General features: G+C 45.7%; 1 protein-coding gene across 1 annotated transcript in view; it reads left to right on the top strand.

Annotated features, from left to right (window-relative positions):
• LOC308168815 (3',5'-cyclic-AMP phosphodiesterase 4B-like) overlaps positions 1-16,429 on the top strand; it is a gene marked incomplete at both ends in the record, with an annotated part of 33,969 nt that extends 17,540 nt beyond the window's left edge. The window contains 10 exons of the mRNA XM_080543459.1: positions 2,677-2,789; positions 9,436-9,529; positions 11,838-12,064; positions 12,376-12,474; positions 13,043-13,207; positions 14,475-14,574; positions 14,790-14,944; positions 15,090-15,212; positions 15,478-15,660; positions 16,070-16,429. Of these exons, the coding sequence (XP_080399585.1) occupies positions 2,677-2,789; positions 9,436-9,529; positions 11,838-12,064; positions 12,376-12,474; positions 13,043-13,207; positions 14,475-14,574; positions 14,790-14,944; positions 15,090-15,212; positions 15,478-15,660; positions 16,070-16,429 (1,619 nt within the window). The remainder of the gene's footprint in view (positions 1-2,676; positions 2,790-9,435; positions 9,530-11,837; positions 12,065-12,375; positions 12,475-13,042; positions 13,208-14,474; positions 14,575-14,789; positions 14,945-15,089; positions 15,213-15,477; positions 15,661-16,069) is intronic.
• Between the last annotated feature and the right edge of the window lie 4,234 nt (positions 16,430-20,663).

Here is a 20,663-nt window from a genome sequence, read left to right as displayed (position 1 = left end):
AGTCAATTATTAGTAACTAATATTCATAACAAAACTGCCCTGTCCCAACTTGGCAGCCCAATCACAAACCTAGTGTCATGAGTTATATATATTGGGCCAGAGTTTCCTGGTTAAGTCATATGGTCAGGAAACTTTCTCGCTCTTTCTATGTATGCTGGAATAACGAGCTAACGGCCATTTCTTGTCTAACGGGAATCACAGGCAGTTTTGATGATTCAGTCTTTGATGTTTTCTGCTCCATGAAAACCTCTAAAGTCTATATATCCTCAACGGGGGGAAAGTCAGGATGTGGTTGCACCTTCTTGGCACGTTCCTCCACCTCTACGGCTCAGGGCAGCTGCTCTGTGGTGTGAGCCTGCTTCCAAAAGAACACGGCTTTATGAAGGCTCCTCTTTGATGTTGTTGGCGCACTTTCTGCTCTCTCTCACCTACAACGGTTCCACAACTGAAATGTTGCCCGATGGACCTTGGATATTGCTCGTTGTCTCCATGAGAGAGATGGGGATGATGGAGAGGACCACGGTAACCTCTATGCTACAGTACTACTGGATGTTTCATGGAGGGGAGGAGAGGGGGTGGGGGGGTAGTTTTCATAGGATGTCTTGATCTCCATTTATTCTGAGGTTTTATGTGATTGGGCAGTCGCTGTACTGTCAAAGCTCTTTGATGTGCTTTGTGATCTATGTTATTGGCATAAATTGCTGAAACGCATGCTGGTTGTCCTGTTGTGTGTAGCATATGGGGCCAATCTTTTCCATGTGTGAAGTGTATAAAGTAGAGATCAGTGTTTTCCATCTGAAAAAAAATAAGAAAGGTAGGGCAGTCTAGATGTGAACAATATGCACTTCCCCTTGGTGAAATATTTGCTAAATCAACATAATCACCTTGATTATCGATTAGGATTATTCAACTTCCGTTGTCAGGGTAATAACATTTCACTGACGTGGCTTGAAAGAATTCATAAACAGTTTGCCTCATTTTATCCTAGACTTCAAGCACAAATCAAATGGGTTCAATATGTTAAATTCATGTTTTGTTGACAATCCAATCAAACATCCACCCACAAAACTGGCTGTTGAACTCACATAACTTGCCCAATAGGCTGTGTGTGATTCGAAAGAATGTGATGTCATGTCACACAATCCCTAGCAACAAAAGGGTCATTTCCAGGTCAAATGTCAGTCGACCTCCTCTCTGCACAGAACCCTCCAGTTCAGAGCACAAGTCCGCTCCGTGTTTTGAGTGAGTGTTTATTCTGAGAGGAAGTTGCTTTGGTTTCTTTGGCATACGGTCACAGCCTGGTCTGGAGTCCCCCTCTGCTCAGAGAGTCAAAGTTTGCCTCTCGTGTTGCGTGTGCAAACAGCATATGCCTTTTGATATGTTTTTTCCCCCATTTCTCCCTCTTTGGGGAGGATCAGAAAGAGTAGAGCCTGTTGGTCTAGCATGGTGGTGTGAGCGGCTGGGCTGCACCTCTCTGAAGCTGAATGCTTGAAGCGGCCAACATGCAGAGGGAACTGGAGACGAATCCTCCAGGACCCCAGAATCCTCTGTAGGAATAATGTCAGACAATACGACCCCCTCAAACTGTCGTTCATTCTCTCCCTTTACTCACACTCTACAGTAAATTATGTCTTCCTCTGTCTCTGTCCATCCCCCCCCCCCCCATTATCTCTCTTTCTTTCCCCCTCTTTTCCTTCTCCTCCCTTATGTCTTCTATATCCAACAACAACAACAGCATTATTTCTCGGTGAAAGCAAACTCTCTCAGACATATAGCATGGGAAAGGTGATATGCATGACAAGGACCTGGGGCCTCATTTATAAAGCTTTGCGTATAACTGGCGTAAACGGCTTGCGTACCTACGCAAAGCAAGAACATTTACGTCACCAACATTCTGATTTCTAAAACGGTGAGCACGCCAGTGGAATTTGCAAGTTCCGCGCCTGCTTCCCTTTATGAATCACAATCAACTCTAATGTTGCACACGTCAACGAGCGTCTTGTCCCCACCCTTTTTTTGTGTGACTTGCGTACGTACATTTCCCGCAAGTTTGGGATTTATAAAAAAGGAACTTGGCGTGAAACTGTGCGCACCTCTAAGCACACTGGCACCCATGCGTACGCATAGAAACTGGAGAAATTAGCAACTGCGACTCCGCTGGCAGAAGGATGAAAGAGGAGAAACGCTCGGCCCCCTAGTCAAGCCAACCCCTAATCTTGGCCCGGAGGGTAAAGCCCCAGTGTGTGTCTGCTGTTCTGAGCTCCTCATGTGAGGAGGGTGGTCAACGCCGCAGGGCTCCTCCCCCCCTAAAACTCCTCAGCCAGAAGGGAGCCAGACTGAGGGAGGGAGAGAGAGGGAGGGAGAGAGTGAGAGAGAGAGAGAGAAGGGGGGTAAGAGACAGGGAGACGGGGGCATAGACAGAGAGGGAGAGAGCAACGCAGACAGAGACAGAAAACTTAACGTGACTCAAGCTCTCTTTTCTGAGTGAGACTTGAGGGCGTACATCCGACATATACTATAGGATGAAGGAACACAGAGGGTCTCTTCACACCTCTTCTGCCGGACATCCTGCCGGGACCCCTGCCCGCCACAGCCACACACCCCTGGGACCCTCACTCTCAGGGGCCGACATGGACCCCCTGGGCCCTGACTACGTGTCTGTGTGTTTGTTGACAGACGAGTCGTACCAGAAGCTGGCTATCGAGACCATGGAGGAACTGGACTGGTGTCTGGACCAGCTGGAGACCATCCAGACCTACCGCTCCGTCAGCGACATGGCCTCCACCAAGGTAAGACCCCCCCCCCCCGGACCGTCTTACAATACAGCCTGTATCGTAACCGCAAAACACAACCACAATACAAACGTATAGGGTTAGGGTCACCTTACCGCCCCTGCAACATGACGAAACCGCAACCATATGAAAACCACACCACAACCACAACACAACCGTAAAAATCCACCTGTGTCACAGTTTGTGATTGGTTGTACTGTTAGGAGGCTGGTTGGTTGATCGCTAGCATGGTGAAATGGAACTTTGAGACGACACTTTGGTGACGGTGTTGGCCTGTAGACCCTGTTATGTGTTATGTGTTAGCACAAAAGGTCGTTGTTGGGCTTGACTGTATAATGTGCTGCGGTCAGATGAAGAGTGTCATGTGTGTCCCGTTGACGTACTTGCAAAGTAAATGTACAAACCGCGGTGTTATTGTATGGATGTGGTCGGTTTGCACAGAGGACTATAGAGAACAGTGCTCTTTGTTTTAACACAAATGCTTCCAAGGAATGCCTCTGCTCTGTGTCATTTTGCATACATTAAGAATGCATTCACTGTTGTGGTTGACGTTGTTTTGTGCATGGTCAGACAGAGACCTGGGTCTCTTTCTCTAATGATGTCATTACGTCTGGACTAGCTCATCCTGACTGGACACCGATGAATGAAACCGTTTTTTCTCATTATGCACACTGGTTTAAGATGAACAATGAAGAAAAATCCTCAAAGGAGAGTTCAGTCTGCACTGTAATAATGAATACAGCAGGGCATCTACAAGTGTTCTCTTCACGTTGTCTGTGGAGATTCCATCACTGTACTGTAACTGTGTATACGAGTGTGATGGCTCTTCTTTAAGTTTAGTACTGTTGTCATTTATAGAAAACCCAAATGAAAACGGAGACCACTTGGTCTTGGTGTCCCAAGAAGCCAGACACTGGGGTGGTGTTGTCCATTTCCTGTCTCCGTGTCTCCACAATGGCATTACAGTGGTGCCGCCGCGGTCAGGAGGAGGAAGAGGAGGGGGGGGGGGGGGGGCTTTGCATTGCAGACCGTGAACCGTGAATCGTGACCGTGACATGAGTTTCCTGTCTCTTTCCTGACTACCCCTCTTCCCCCCTCTACTCCCTCGCTACGCTACCAGACTACAATAGCCCAGTACAGCCAGTCCACAGCTCCGGGGTTGGGCAGCCCTTTTTGACAGTTATCCACGTCACTGGGACAGCAACACAATGCTCCACAGGCCCTGAGCACACGCGACTTACGCAGGCTTGATGCGTTCAGCACATCCATTGTTGCCGATGAGTCAACGTCCTTAAGATGAACGCGGCTGAGCAGTTGACCCTGTGTGTTTCTTACGTTGAAATCAGTCAGGCGGCTGTTGTGCAATAGCATGATGCACCAGGTACCATTAGATTGATCCGAGCGCATTGCAAGTGATGCACACGGTTAAGGTCACACACTAAAACAGGGTAACGGTATGAATAATCAGGGCTATGCATGCCGTCGTTTAGGAGATTTAGCTTATTCTCTATAGCAGTGATCACCAAAAACCTGGTCCTGACCTGCACTAACACTCCTGATTCCACTCGTCAAGGTCTGGAAGAGCAGTTAACTAGTCTAATTTCATGCATTAGTGCACATGTTACGGTACATGTGGGAATACGGTACATGTGGGAAAACTAGGATTAGGGTTAGGTGCTACGTCCACTTGGTACATGCTGGCATGTCTAACCCTACCCCTAACCCTACCCCTAATCCTAACCCTAACCGTAGCACCCTAGCTCCTAACCCTAACCCTAGTTTTCCCACATGTACCGTAACACACACATAAAAACCTGCTCAACCAGGTGCTTTGCAAGACCAGGGCGTGGGCCCAAGGCTGTAGCCTATAGGACTGGTCTTTAGCCTGCCATGAGCCCCTGATTCTACTTGCAGGGTGTGTAGACGTTTCCAAGGGCACAGGTGTTTTCTGGGTCAGGGCCACACAGACTGTTAGACTACTCAATGGTTCCGATGACCTCAGAGTGGTGAGTGGCTGCTATCCTAGCCCCACTGTCATTAGCGTTAGCCACACTTCCATACTGACGTCCTCGTTCAGGCCTTAGACAAACACAGCCATCTGAATCCCATTTAGGAGGAACTGCTTTGTGGGATAGCGTGCAAAGTAGCAGCAAGCGCCAGTAGGAAACTTTAACTCACGTGTGGTCAATTCTGTCTTTGAAGGCCTTTGCAGTCTGGGGCAGAATGACGGTATCGCTGAAACAGATGTTGCTTGGTCTCGGTGGCTTTTGCGACGGGGTAATGCGTGTTAGACGACAGCGTGATGATAATGACCCCATTGGACTGAAGGGGCCATAGTCTTGAGATGATGGAATACTGATTTTATTTTGGCACATACCAGAAAAACGTGTTTATGAATGGTGTTTATTTTTTAAAAAGAAACGTGTTTATTTCACAACAGATGAAAGTGATAGAATTTGGGCTTGAAGTTGTGGTACACAGTAGGCTATACACAACAGTGAGACACATGAGCACGTGCAAACAGCCAGAACTAGCTCTCTCTCTCTCTCTCTCTCTCTCTCTCTCTCTCTCTCTCTCTCTCTCTCTCTCTCTCTCTCTCCTTCCCTCTTATTAGCCCAGGTCAAAATCTGAGTGAGAGAACAAAAGTGAGAGAACTGAGAATGAGACTAGAGAATCTACCTGTGCTGTAAGATGGGGGTGGGGGGGGGGTTAGGGTTAGGCTCAGTTTCACATGAACCCTCAGTGTACATCAGAAAGACTGTGTGGTATTTCATCATGAGACAATCAGTGTACCTGAAAGTGCTGGGTGTGTGTCAGGCATGTGTGAAGGCTTGGCTCTCTTACCAGTAAACGGACACAGAAGTAGGAAGTGAGAGAGGATGGAGGAGGAAGGAGGAAGGAGCAGTATAGCCACAGGCATGGGGGTTATGATGAACGAGAGGGAGGAGCTCTCAGTCTGTGCGGGGCCCATGAGTCAGTCAGGTTTTTATCACTATACATTTCCTGACTGACGCCAGAACTGAATAGAGCTGGACACACGGAGGAAGCAGAGACACACACACACACACACACACACTCTCACACACAAGTCAGGACTTCACTTCATGGGAACATTATAGAGTGTTTGTGTCTTCGCATCGCAACCAAGATGGGACTATGTTACTCTGAGACAAAGGAGAAGACTGAGTTTGGGATCCGTACGAGCCTGAACAAGGTGAGCTGCTCAGGCACAACTTTTTATTGAGTTATGGAGTTGAGGGATAGCTTGGCTACTGTGTACTGTGACTCGAGGGGATACCCTTAACTTAACCGTTTTTTTCTAAAATTCTGTGATGATAATGACCCCATTGGACTGAAGGGGCCATGTCGTGAGATGATGGAATAGTGATTTTATTTTGGCACATACCAGAAAAACGTGTTTATGAATGGTGTTTATATTTAAAAAAAAGTTGAACAGATGAAAGTGATAGAATTGGGCTTGAAGTTGTGGTGTAATGTAATACAGAAATAGTCTGATTATATATATATATATATATTTTTTTTTAATATATTTTTTTACGATATAAAATATATATTTTAAAATGACAACCACTAGCCAACGGACAATTTAAAGTATCATTTGACCGTCATAATCCAACCCAGATTGTATTTGTATATTACAATATTGTAATGAATTGCCATAAATGACAGATAGTTCTTCGTGGTGGTGGCGGATGGGTATTAGGGTCAGACAATGCTTGCATTGTGCAGACATGTCGAGAACAAATATTTATATATACAATTACAAATTCATATATTTTGTGTCAAACTAAGAAATACCAGTTAATGCTCAACCCTCCTAAGGCTTTACAGTGTGTAGAAGTACAGCACTGGTGATGGTTGTCATGTAAAAACAATATTTTACATTGTAACAAGAAGCCTGTAGAATTGTTGACCTCTTTCTCTAGCGCACACTCCCGACACCATATCACTAACTACTTTGAATATGCTTCTAACTTCTACTGGACACTGTGAGAACACTCTCTCTTCAGAGAACACTAGAATGGCCAGGGCTCCCTCGAGAAAGAGATTCATACGGTATCTCAATAGGACTTACCTGGACACATAAAGGATAAATACTCTTTAGTGTAAAGAGTGAACTGTACAGTTCCAGATTGCCAAAGAGAGGCAAGTTTGTTGTTATGAATGTGAGTTCATATCCCCCGTATCACAAAACAGGATATGCACTACAGTAGGGGTTTGACGCGTGCGTCGGTCTTGAGTCATTGGTCTTCCAGAACACACTCATCATCACGTCCTAATGTAGGGTGATGAAACACAGCAGACAGACAGACCGACATGACTCATGATTAGATAGAGGTCACCATCGTTTTTAATGCGCCTCCTTAAGAATGAATGAGGCCTTTCTGAATGGAACTGGAGTTTTATGGACTTTTTTCTGGGCAATTGGATTTGTAGGTGATTTCCATGCATCAAAAGCCCTTTCTGTCAAGTAGAATAACTAACTATGACTAACTAACTATGGCTGCCATTTGACAGATGTTGGGTTGTTGGTTACTGAAGAGTAATAGACGTCCAGCCCACCGGTGATGTACACACACGCAGCACTGTTGAGATGAAGCAGAGCCGGAGTGCCTGTGGTCAGACTTCACAGCTGCATTCGCTCACTCAGCTGAGTAATGCAGCGTACAGACACTCTGAATGCGTGACCTGCTGTGTGCCATGTGCCTGTGTGTGTGTGTGTGTGTGTGTGTGTGTGTGTCTGTGCCTGTGTGTGTGTGTGAGCAGGGGCACGTGACTCTGTTGCCATGGCGTTCAAGTTGTCGTGTAATTGGTGGTGCGCTCGTGGGATGCAGACTGAGCAGCTAGTCGTGTCTTGTTCCCCTAGTCTACCTGCTGGGGGAGCTGTTGCGGTTAGCCGTAGGTGAGCACTACTGTTCTACACACAGAACTGGCCACAGAATGCAGATATGAAGAAGATACGAGGAGAAGCTGCTCCAGACAGTAGCATCCTGTACATGTGTACAGTACACCACAGCACACATATTTAGTGTGCTTAACTTTGAAAGCATGCAAGCTAGAACTAAAACTAGTCAGTTCACTGTGTTTGCCACATCAAAGTGGATTAGAAGTATACACATTGTAATGCTTTGAAGCAAAGTCTTAGACATGTTAGCACTGTGTGTGAGTGTGTGTGTGTGTGTGTGTGTGTGTGTGTGTGTGTGTGTGTGTGTGCGTGTGTGTGTGTGTGTGTGTGGGAGGGAAGCGGGCTTGCTGCTGCTGCTGCTGCAAGCCCAGGAAATCCTGAGGCTGTTCTGCATGGGGGGGGTCTACATGTTGATGTCTGCAGTGGTGTGTTCCACTGAGTTATGTCGCGCTGGGGGGACAAGAGAGAGAGAGAGACAGAGAAAAAGAAAGGAGGTGGCTTAGAGAGACAGAGAAAGAGAGAGAGAGGGGGGGGGGTCTTCGGAAAGAGAGAGAGAGAGAGGCAAGCCTGCGAGATTCAGTCAGCTACTCACAGAAGAGGAGAACCCACAGCGACTGGGACCTCCCCCTCTCTCTCTCACCAGCCACATACAGACGGGAGAGGGATTTTCCTCTCCTCTTTTCCTGGCTGGATAGAGATACCTCCTTGTAGGAGATTACCTACCTACTAAGCTAACCACCTACCATTGTTCAGGGGGAACACCACCTACCTGCTCCTTGAGATGCTGTAGTGACCAGCTGTGCTCTGGGGGGCGGGGGGGGGGGACTCAGTGGTGGATGAGACAGGGATGAGGAGTGCCTGCCGGGGGGTCGCAGGGGTCCGACACAGCCCCTCTCTAGGAGGCTCGGCCGGAGGGACGTAATCTTTGACTGGAGACCTAGATAGGGACCTGGGATCTGGAGCTCAGCCTCGTTGTGAGTCTCAGAGAGGAGCACGTACAGGGGCGTCTGCTGGGGGACTGCCAGAGGCACAGAGCAAACAGCACCATGCCTGAGGCCAACTACCTGCTGACGGTCTCCTGGGGATATATCAAGGTGTGTGTTCTGGATGTGGCAGAACTCCCCGGCTTTGACTCCATCGTGCGGGGCGGGCGGTCGAGAGGGTGTGTGTGTGTGTGTGTGTGTGTGTGTGTGTGTGTGTGTGTGTGTGGGCGGGGAGGGAGTTAGGGGTGGGGGGGGGGTGCATGTGAGTGTGTGTACTACTTGCAATAGTCATGTGTTATAATTGTATACAATATATCACACTTTCTGACGGTCAGTCGTACTCACGTTGAGCATGCCGATAGAGTTATGGTCTCAATTCATTTTCGAATCGCTAGTAGTTTCCTGCTTGAGCTTCTACAGATACAGTACAGCTTTTCCAGCACGTGACACAGCTGGACGCTGTACCGGCTTTCTAGAAAGCACCCGCGAGACTCACTACGCTTGTTGATCATTCTCATTTCCACGTGTTCGAGAAAGCTTGGGGTGGTGGTTACTGTACAAAGATCTGTTTTTCAAACGCACTGTTAAAATACACTCAATCCTTTTATAGTATCAAGTAAAACAATACTATTTCCTCAGGTCCATGTGCTCGGAAAAACACCGGAAACCGTTTCTGCTGGTGCTCAGGTGTGTGTCTGTCTGACATGGTTCTCTCTGTTTCTGCTTCCCCCAGTTCAAGAGGATGTTGAACCGGGAGCTGACACACCTATCAGAGATGAGTCGCTCTGGCAACCAGGTGTCAGAGTTCATCTCAAACACCTTCCTTGGTAAGCATGTCTATTGTGCATACACATACACACACACGTTTGATGTGCCATTGTACTAAGGTAAGTCTCCCACATGATGACTCTGGCATAGAGAGTATAGGACTGATGATACAGGGAGAGGACGTAGCCCTGTATGTATGCTGGAATTCAGGGTCACCCCAGACATCTGTGGTGTAGTGGTGTAGCTCTGCACCACTGTTCTCAAACCGGTCTGATCTGGTCTACAGCGGTGTTTCCCTCTGCCTCACTGCAGAGAGAGAGAGAGGAGAGAGGGGGGAGAGGGACTCTACAGAGGGAAGACTTCACTGTCGCTCTGCAGGGGGAGAGATGGGGAGTGGGAGAGTGAGAGTGTGTGTGTGCGCTTGTGTGTGTGTGTGTGTGTGTGTGATACAGAGAGGGAGAGTGTGTGTGTGTGTGTGTGTGTGTTGTTGCTGTGTGTGTGTGTGTGTGTGTGTGTGTGTGTGTGTGTTGCTGTGTGTGTGTTGCTGTGTGTGTGTGTGTGTGTGTGTGTGTGTGTGTTGCTGTGTGTGTGTGTGTGTGTTGCTGTGTGTGTGTGTGTGTGTGTGTGTGTGTGTGTGTGTTGCTGTGGTGGTACCCTATCTTGCAAAGCCCTGTGACACATTCCAACACTCGGCTAGGCTAGGCTAGCGTAGGTTAGCACGCCTGACTCCACAGCCAGACTCTCCAGCTGCTCACAGGGGAACTGCGCAGTGCTTCTCCTCCGAGCGGACCGACCGACTGGTAAACAAACGCTCCGTCTTCCTCACGGTTGAAAGAACAGATGGAAAGAAAGAGAGGGGGACAACAGAGAGAAGGAGGGCGGGAGGAGAGAGAGACCATTGGAGATATATCACGACAAATAAAAGAATTGCTAGAATGTGGAGGAGGTGGATATTTGATGGGTAGAGAGATAGATACAGATAAAGGGAGGGAGGGAGGGAGAGATACAGATGGAGAGAAGGGTGGTGGGAGTGAGAAAAAAAATGTTGTGACACAAATGTGTTGTTTTCTGCATTGCGGCGAGCATCTGTCAGGTTGAGTCCAATCATCCTCCTCTGCCTGACAGATCTGAGGCAGTATGACCCTATAGCATGTCACCAGCCAGTGTTTTGACCAACCAGGGGGCGAAGTCATTTTTCAGTGTTTTACATGTGCTGAAACTACATATTGTAAGCTTTCAAATGACGTGTCATACATTGAAATCGTAAAACAAATCAAAGATGACAGGCGTATTTGAATGTTGGTACACCTGAAATCACGATCCAGAGAAAAAAGACGTTTAAAGACTTGGTTCTTTTTCACACCTTCGCACAGCCAGGTAATGGGCGGTAATTGTCCTGCAACCTGCGGACAATTAGCTGGCTGCCTTAACCCCTGCGCCAAACACACCACTGTGATATTGTCGATGCAAGTTGATTCATATACCTATTTTTTTTCACAACTTTCTATCTATCTATAAAAAATATATCTATCTAGCACACTATCAAACTATCTATCAAAATATCAAATTATCTATCTATCTCATAAAAGGTGGGAACTAATATTTCCAAAAAGACAATTGAGAAACTGTCGTTCGGGATTTAGTTTCCGCCTGGGAGACATTTTTGACACACTTCTTACTTAAACCAGACCGTAAACCTGGTCGCTACCACGTTTGTTCTGATGGATTGGTTGCATAGCAACCAAGCAACTAATTATTTGAGCCACATTCATGGAACGGAACTCGAGCTGAAATGATTGCGAATTATCAAAGCTACTCTCGATTGTCTCTAATCAGCCTTGGTGGAACAGGGCCCAGCTTCTACCTGCATCCAACCCACCTACCTGCATACCAGCCAGACCTTCCTCCAAAACATCTCTCCTTGAGACAGCACCAAACATTTCTGCGGATTGTTATGGTTTAGATACACTCAGCATTTGTTTATCCCCAACACTCACTGCCCTACTTGCTCTCAGTTATGTCATTTCAAGATGTTTCATAGTCTATGACACAAAAGTTACAATCTCTTTGCTTAACAGCTGATTCATTATGGGTTTCTTTGCTCATTCAGTATGTGATTTGAATGTCAGAATAAACAGAACTAACCCATACCTTTTCTATGTTTAAATGCTAATTCCTAGTCTGATCTAACCCTAACCCTATTTTATTTTAAAGGTGAACATTTAGAAATTATATTGCAAATGAATTTACCTTTGTATTGAATCTTCATTTGGTATTGAATCTGTCTTTGGTAGCAAATCTGCATTTATATACAGTATATATAATATATATCCCCCCCTCCTTTGCCCTGTCCCTCCCTCCTCCCAGACAAGCAGAATGATCTGGAGCTGCCGTGCCCCATTCCTAAGTCTAGGGAGAGGAAGAAGAGACAGCACCGCCACCAGAACAAACAGCAGAACCAACAGCAGAACCAACAGCAGCAACCGATTCTGTTGTCCCAGATCAGCGGTGTGAGGAAGATCGACCCTGGCCACTCAGGCTGCAGCGTGGACCGCTTCGGGGTCAAGACGGACCAGGAAGACCTGCTGTCTAAGGTCATTACTGACAATCACCTCAGCCCACCTACTGTACATCCTCACGGTCAAATCAAGTCCAGTCAAATCAAGTCCAATTATTGATTTGTCACATCGATCGCATACTAGCCGTAATTGATATAGTGAAATGCTTTGAGATCTTGCCTTCATTTTTGACCCCCAATTTCTTTTTCCGCTTGTGGCTTTTGGCTGGCCCCCCCCTATTGAACTGTTGTCCCCTTCTGGGTCCCCCTCCTGAAAATGAACTGACTACGCCCCTGCTCTTCCTCCTCCCCTCCTCCTCCTCATCCTTTCTTTTTTTCTCCTCTCAGGACCTGGAGGACATCAACAAGTGGGGTCTGAACATCTTCAGGGTGGCAGAGCACTCGCACAACCACCCTCTCACCTGCACCATGTACACAGTCTTTCAGGTCAGCGTTCTTCCTCATCTTCCTCTTCTTCCTCCCAGTCCCCTGTGCACACACGCACACAGACAGCTATAACGTATAGAACAGTATTCTACAATGTTACTGTTAATGGTGTGTGTGTGTGATGTGGTGCATTTTGCATCCCTGTTTACAGGACAGGGTATCCGCGGTGTCTTGAAAAGTATTAAAAGTTGATATATAAATGTGGGGAAAATCAAGACCCTTAATAAGTATTAAAAAGTCTTATCACGATTTTATGAGGTCTTGAATTGTGTAGGTATTTTTCTGAATTAGACTCTGTCCAAAGAGTTTGAGTCCTAAAAACTTTTAGTAAAAGTTCGACGTTTGTTTTTTAACGTTTGTTGTTTTTTATTAAAAAAAAACTAAAAATGGTGTTGTATGATAGTGGTCTAGTCTATTGCAAACTAAAACTGTTAAGTTAAAGGTGTCACTGATGTAAACGGTTACAGCTCCAAGTGGCGGTGAGGTCTGGAAAAATATTGACAAGGTCTTTAAAAAGTCTTAGAAAGGTATTGAAATTAATCTCAAGATTCCTGTATATACCCTGCAGGAGCGAGACCTGATGAAGACCTTTAAGATCCCGGCGGACACCTTCGTGACGTTCATGTTGACCCTGGAGGCCCACTACCACTCAGACGTGGCCTACCACAACAGCCTTCACGCCGCAGACGTAGCCCAGTCCACACACATCCTGCTTTCTACCCCCGCTCTGGACGTAAGACACTTTCACTTGAAACGTTTTTCTTTTTTCAGTTTCAAAATGTATTTGTCATGACATCACATACAAGTATACGATGCAATTAAATGCTTGAGGCAGAGCAGCTCTCCAACATCAATCAACATTAACAGCACAGTGTAATAAGTATAACATGTAAACATAAATATAAGCACTAAAATATACACAATGGGGGTGCTTAGGTAGCGTAGCGGGTTAAGCGTTGACAATGTAACCGCAGGGTTCGATTCCGGCCGGGGACATATCCTGCATATCATCCCTCCTCTCTCTCTTACCCATCCTTCCTGTCTAAATCTCTACTGTATCTGTCAATAAAAATGAAAAATATGAGTGGGACTGTCCCACTCAGATAAAATTACTTAAAAAAATAAAATAAAGATTGTAGCAGCAGTAGGTAGTAAAGTAAAGTGTAGCAAAGTGTAAAGCGCAAGAGTGCAGTAAAGAGTGCAGGGGGGGGGTCATCGTAATTCTCCTCTCACTCACTGTCAGGGTTTGAGTTCTCAGTGGTATCTGGCACTCCCTCCGATAAGGACTTTTAGGACACCTGTCCTGATCTGTCTTGTAGATCCAATTGCTAGGTCATAAATAGCCCTGATGTGCCTGTGAGATGTATTTTTCTTTATTTTGGTCTGTATTTTGTACCAAGTTATTATCTCCTCTGGTGATCTGGAGTCTATGTTCCAGACTCTATGGGCTGGTTTCACAGACAAGGTTTAAGCCTAGTCCTGGACTAAATCACACTTTCAATGTAAAATCTCCATTGAAGATGCTTTTTAGTCTAGGATTAGGCTTAAGCCTTGTCTGTGAAACCGGCCCTAGGAGTGCCTGATACTATCTCACAGTAAGCTAATCCCTGACCCATTTCTACAAGCTAGTGTTGTGACTGGAGGTAACACCCCTGTCCACCGTCCCACACCGCTCTCACTGTAGCCCAACCTTGTCAAGCAGGTTCTCTGACTGTGGTTAAAAAAAAAATCTCGGGGCGCTTAGGTGGCGTAGCGGGTTAAGCGTTGACCATGTAACCGCAGGGTCCCCGGTTCGATTCCGGCCGGGGACATATCCTGCATGTCATCCCTCTTCTCTTTCTCACCCATCCTTCCTGTCATAATCTCTACTGTATCTGTCAATAAAATAAAACATATGAGTGGGACTGTCCCACTCAGAAAAAGAAAAAAAAAAACTTTAAAACTCAATTCTCTCCTTTTTGCACCTCCCCTCCTCCCTCGTCTCGTCCAATCACATGCAGGCTGTCTTCACCGACCTGGAGATTCTGGCTGCCATCTTTGCAGCGGCCATCCATGACGTGGACCACCCAGGGGTCTCCAACCAGTTCCTCATCAACACCAGTGAGTCCATTCTCTCCTTACTAGGTTGCCTGCATGAATACGAAGATTTCAAACAGTGATTGATGATTAATTGGCCAATAAAACATGATTTGGTTTTGTAGTCGTGAGTAACTTGATGAACGGCTTTCATTCATGCAGCCGAATCATTCCGAGCATAGTTTTGCTGCATTGTTTTGAGCCCCGTCTCTCTCTGTGTTTGTGTGTGTGTCGTGCAGACTCCGAGTTGGCCCTCATGTACAACGACGAGTCGGTTCTGGAGAACCACCACCTGGCAGTGGGCTTCAAGCTGCTGCAGGAGGACAACTGTGACATCTTCCAGAACCTGAGCAAGAAACAGAGACAGTCCCTCAGGCGGATGGTCATTGACATGGTAAGGAGAGGCACTGATCAGCCTCCTAGCTCTGGCCTTTCTTTTTCTTATGTGACGTCTCTCTTTTCTTTCTGTTTCTCTCTCTCTCTAACTCTCTCTGAGAGTTCATTTTATGCCTACTGTAATCTCTCTCTCTCGCGCAAAGGTACTGGCCACAGACATGTCGAAGCACATGAGTTTATTGGCTGACCTGAAGACCATGGTGGAGACCAAGAAAGTGACCAGCTCTGGAGTGCTGCTGCTGGACAACTACACTGACAGGATCCAGGTACAAACATTCTCAACTCTCCCTCAAACTAATCTGTGCTAGACTCCTCTTGACCTGCAATATCTCTCTCTCTCTCTCTCTCTCTCTCTCTCTCTCTCTCTCTCTCTCTCTCTCTCTCTCTCTCTCTCTCTCTCTCTCTCTCTCTCTCTCTCACACCCATTCTCTCCCTCTCTTTCTCTCACACACTCACACACACACACACACACACACACACACACACACACACACACAGACATTAACCATATAGTCACCTTCTGTATTTCAGGTGCTGCGTAACATGGTTCACTGTGCGGACCTGAGTAACCCGACAAAGTCTCTGGACCTGTACCGCCAGTGGACCGACCGCATCATGAACGAGTTCTTCCAGCAGGGGGACAGAGAGAGGGAGAGGGGGATGGAGATCAGCCCCATGTGTGACAAACACACCGCCTCGGTGGAGAAGAGCCAGGTATGACACACGCACTCAATCACGCACACAGACACACACACACCCACACACACAGAGATACACACACACAGACACACACACACACAAACACTAATTGCAACTGTGTGCATGATATTGAACAACGAATTAGCTAAGTCCCGGTCAGAGCCATTAAGGCCAATGCACACGGCGTGCGATTTTGTCGCACGACAACATTCGATTCTCAATTCTTTGAATTATTTCAATTGGTGTGAATGGAGAATCGAAGGTTGTCGTGCGATAATATCGCATCGCACGCCGTGTGCATTGTCTCATTCAAAACAATGGAATCAAATTCGGCGGTGCGACAAAATCGGGGCCGTGCGCATTGGCCTTTAGAGTACACGTACCTCGTCTCAACCTCTGTGTTCTTCTCTATGCGTGTTGCCAGGTGGGCTTCATCGACTACATCGTCCACCCGCTGTGGGAGACGTGGGCAGACCTGGTTCACCCCGACGCCCAGGACATCCTGGACACCCTGGAGGACAACAGGAACTGGTACCAGAGCATGATCCCCCAGAGCCCGTCTCCGCCCTTCTACACCGGGGACGGAGAGGAAGAGGGTGGGGGGCCAGGGGCCAGATTCCAGTTTGAGCTCACCCTAGAGGATGAGGATGAGGATGGACATACAGCACAGGAGGTCCAGGGGGAGCAGATTGGGTCACTTCAGGGTCACCCCCCCCCCAGTGACCAGGGCGTGGCAGACACAGCGGTGGTCACACACGAGGGCTCGTCGTCTACAGACACATAACAAGACCAGACTCGTTACCTCACGGTGGGTTTTTGGCTGAGTGTCAGTGTGGGTTTTTTTGCAGCAGAGGAATCCTGCAATCTGGCTCTCTGGAGCTGCCTGCAAAGGGCCTGACTGGGCCCCTGGAGAAGAGGGTAGGGGACCCTGCAGCACTTAGGCTAGGAACCCAAACCCTCCTCCCCCCAGGAAGAGGAGTGTTTCAGAGACAACACGATGGAGTCCTGTGTACAACTGCTTAACGAAGCACTTGGCCATTATCCAATAGCCATTAGCCATTTAGCCATTATCCAATATAGGCTAGGCTAGAGTTCTCTAATCTGACAAATATTGTACAATAGGACGATATGGAAGTCCCTCGGGACATGAGGAAAGACACTTGCACTTCAGAAGGTTTTCTTCGGTCCTTGTGTTTATTTGTTGGGTGTGTTTTTATAATGGGATGATAATGGTCGCCTGGCCAGCAGGTATTTGTAGCGGAAAAAGGACGACTTACTTTATAACCCGTGTGTAAAGACTGTGCCTTTTTGAGCGTCTTTTGTAAGTGATTTTTCTAATTTATTTGACACATTTATGTCAGTGTGAAATGTTGGTTTTCTACTTAAAGAATATATTAGTATCTGGAATGAGAACAGAGATACAGTGTTCCCTCTGCCGTCTAGGCAATGGTGTAGCTTCATTTTGTGAATGTGTTTTGTGTATTTTCCAAAATCGTTCATTCATCAGTCTTCCCAGCACAAGTTGCACTTTTTTGGGTAAAGGAAGGATGTTTTTAAAGCATAAAGGATCTTTTTTCAATCCCAACTCTTGAGGCTATACAAAAGAGCCATACACTATGTTTATATCTCATGATATAATATAGTTCCTGACTCCTGCAAAGACGTTACACCTTTTAAATGTGTAATTTCCATAAGTCATAAACTACAAAGCAATTAAAAGTCCTCTTCTGCATCGAAATTTCCCATTGGGAAAAACAATGATTTGAAGTCTTAGTAAACAATAATAATAAATAAGCTCCAAGTTCTAAGCACTTTAACTGTAAAGCCCAATGCACACGGCGTGCGATGCGATATTGTCGCACGACAACATTCGATTCTCCATTCACACCACACATGAATGGAGAATCGAATGTTGTCGTGCGACAAAATCGCACGCCGTGTGCATTGGCCTTAAGGCAGAACTCACTGTACCCCGAGCAAACACACACATCTCTCCTGGTCTGGCAGACATCTGTAACAGCAGCCAACACCATACTGTAACAACCAAAAAACCAATGACATTGTGTTATGTGTACACCTAAAAGATCTCCCATGGTGATACTGGAGATACTGAGGGTTTGATCTCCCCGGAACATTCTTCTTTCATACATTACCTGTTTATTATTGCTAGTTGCTGGTCTATCAAGACATCTTAAAGGTACTGCAATGTGACACAGACAGCCTCTAGAGTGAAGGAAGATTAACATAACATTACCACATGATGACCCTTCCTGTGTGTGTGTGTGTGTGTGTGTGTGTGTGTGTGTGTGTGTGTGTGTGTGTGTGTGTGCGCGTGTGTGTGTGTGTGTGTGTGTGTGCGTGTGTGTGTGTGTGTGTGTGTGTGTGTGTGTGTGTGTGTGTGTGTGTGTGTGTGTGTGTGTGTGTGCGAGTGAGGGAAAGAATCTCGTAGATAGCCGGACAGTCTTCTCCTCCTCCATGCACGCACCCATCCTATGTTGATGCTTGAACTATTTGTAACAGTGTATTTATTACCGTTTGCTTGTACAATACAATATTCACTGTACATTTGGTCTAATTTATATGCACTGCCATTACATATCAAAACATTATATTGATTGAAAGTCATGGTGGTTCAGATTTAGTTTAGTGAGATATTTAACGAATATCCTGTACAATGTGTACAGTTCACCAAACTGACATGGCACTCAGGATAATACTGGTTATTGACACAAACACAATAGATATATTGTAAGTATGCCATCTCAATTTCTCTTGTGGTTGGTTTGGAGAAACACACTCTAAACTCAGGTCTAAAAATTTTTAATTCAAATGTTTTGTTAGTTTGAGAATACAAGACATGTTTGTACTGTACATTAGTCAAACGCACATCATCTCTCTTGAGGTGTTTGGCAGAGCAAAAATATTCTTATATTCATATTGTTTATAATATTGGGAGCCTTGTGAAGGTTCCCATATAGCGTACAGTGACAGGTCATTGTACAGCTATGTTTGTTGAAATATATTGCGTAATTTCAATGTGTTTTTTTTTTCACACAATGTATTGTAAGGTATTGTAATTATTGTGTTCAACACATACTTTTCTATGATATTATTAAAAATGAGCATGAACAAACGTATGTATTGTTTCGTGTCTTGCTTTCCATACATGTATGCAATTATATGGTTGGAGGTCAGTTAAATATGGAACAACGGAACAACATTGGACTCAACATTCACAAGCACATTCAGTGTTCTTTTGCAGATAACCTCCACCTTAAAAATACAATACCATGTCTTCTAATGGGGAGTTTTATCTTTGTGTAAATAGGCAACAGCAGACAATGGATCCTCTTCTGCATGATGTTATAGTGTTGATGTGTGGATTCATGTTGAGACTTAATTGCACTAAATAGCTAGTTGCCCCTAGCCACTGATACAGAGTTGCATATAGTTCAACCCCATGTTTGGATGGGGTAGTAGGATCTCATCTCAGATGCGTGGTTAGGGGGGTGCTCCAGTACTTCTACAATGCAACTTTTACAATGCATCCTTCATGTCTTTGAAGTAATCACTGATCTGACTTCATTTATGAAGCAACTAATCTAATAGAAATCTAAACCTCACTGCCCTTTTCAAATCCAATCGTAGACGATCAGTGATGACCTCTGAAAGGAGGAACACAAGCAAGGGTGCATTGTAGTATTGGACCAAGAGGGCCACTCTCTCTCTCTCTCTCTCTCTCTCTCTCTCTCTCTCTCTCTCTCTCTCTCTCTGTCTCTCTCTCTCTCTCTCTCTCTCTCTCTCTCTCTCTCTCCAAAGTGATGCTGACGACATGGCTGTCAGCAGCCGGGCCGGTCCAAGGTGGAGCTGGACGCAAGGAGGACTTGAATGTAAACAGGAAGTGTGGAGATAGTGACTGCTATGCGCTAAGCCCTTAGAGGGTTCACTCTCCCATGGCTCACAGTTTCACAGCCCAGGGAGATAGGGAGATAGGGAGATAGGGATCTGGCCTACGTGACCAACCGAAGGGCAGACAGATACCACAGGGTTAGGGTTCGACTCTACACTGACGTTTACAAATAAAACATCACCATGATCTATGTTACTCTCAATGATTGACTGTAGTACAACAACTGTAGCACACAACAAACTACTGTTTCTACTACAACAAGATCACTATCTAATATGAATTGCAATAATGTCAGCAATATCAATAGTAAAATAAAATGCATTCAGTTCAATTTAATATTTTCATGTCTACCACTATGACACAACTACTGTACCAGGAGAATGGAATGCGTAACGGTATCACACACATGTCCTCTGATTTCTACCTCCACCAGCCTCTCCAATACTGTACATAGTAGCACTACTACTGTATCCTTGCTGCTCAAAAAAAATCATTGCAAATGTATACCAATAGTGGCAAAAATCATAGCAATAGCAATACTACTGCAAATAGTGCAGAAAGTAATACTCATCATTGCATACTTAATCAAAAAGTTGTCTGGACTTCGTTAAGTTCCCTAGATCTGTTCATTACTCTTTGTAAGTGTATAAAGCCTTACTGCATAAACTCACCAGGTTACTTAACCTCATTATTGTAATTCAAACACATCAATTAGCCGACCTAATCGTAGTTCTCAGAGTTGATTAACCCTTGAGGTTCCTCTGGTCATTACAATCGGTTGCTCTGGTGCCACTATGGCAGTTTAAACGTTGGATTGAGGACCTCTTTATTGAAAAATGTGTTTGTTTTTTATTATGTTAAATAAACATTTATTATATTATTATGTCATCTTGTATGTGTAATATATTATTGTATACTGTGTGTATGCAGGGCTCCCTTGTAAAAAAAAAAAAACTTGGTCTCAATGGGACTAAAATAAAGTTGAAATAAAGGATAGTTTATGGTTTAGTGTTTTCAACTTTCTCAGGAGGATGTGTGCAGGTTGGGTTCCATGCCAGGAGGAAACCCTTGGCCCTCTTTCTCTCTCCGCTGAGATTCAGAGGAACCA

Source organism: Nansenia antarctica, assembly GCF_963989245.1.
Source record: "Nansenia antarctica genome assembly, chromosome: 12".
NCBI classification, from domain to species: domain Eukaryota; kingdom Metazoa; phylum Chordata; class Actinopteri; order Argentiniformes; family Microstomatidae; genus Nansenia; species Nansenia antarctica.
This window is presented reverse-complemented; position numbering and strand designations above follow the sequence as displayed.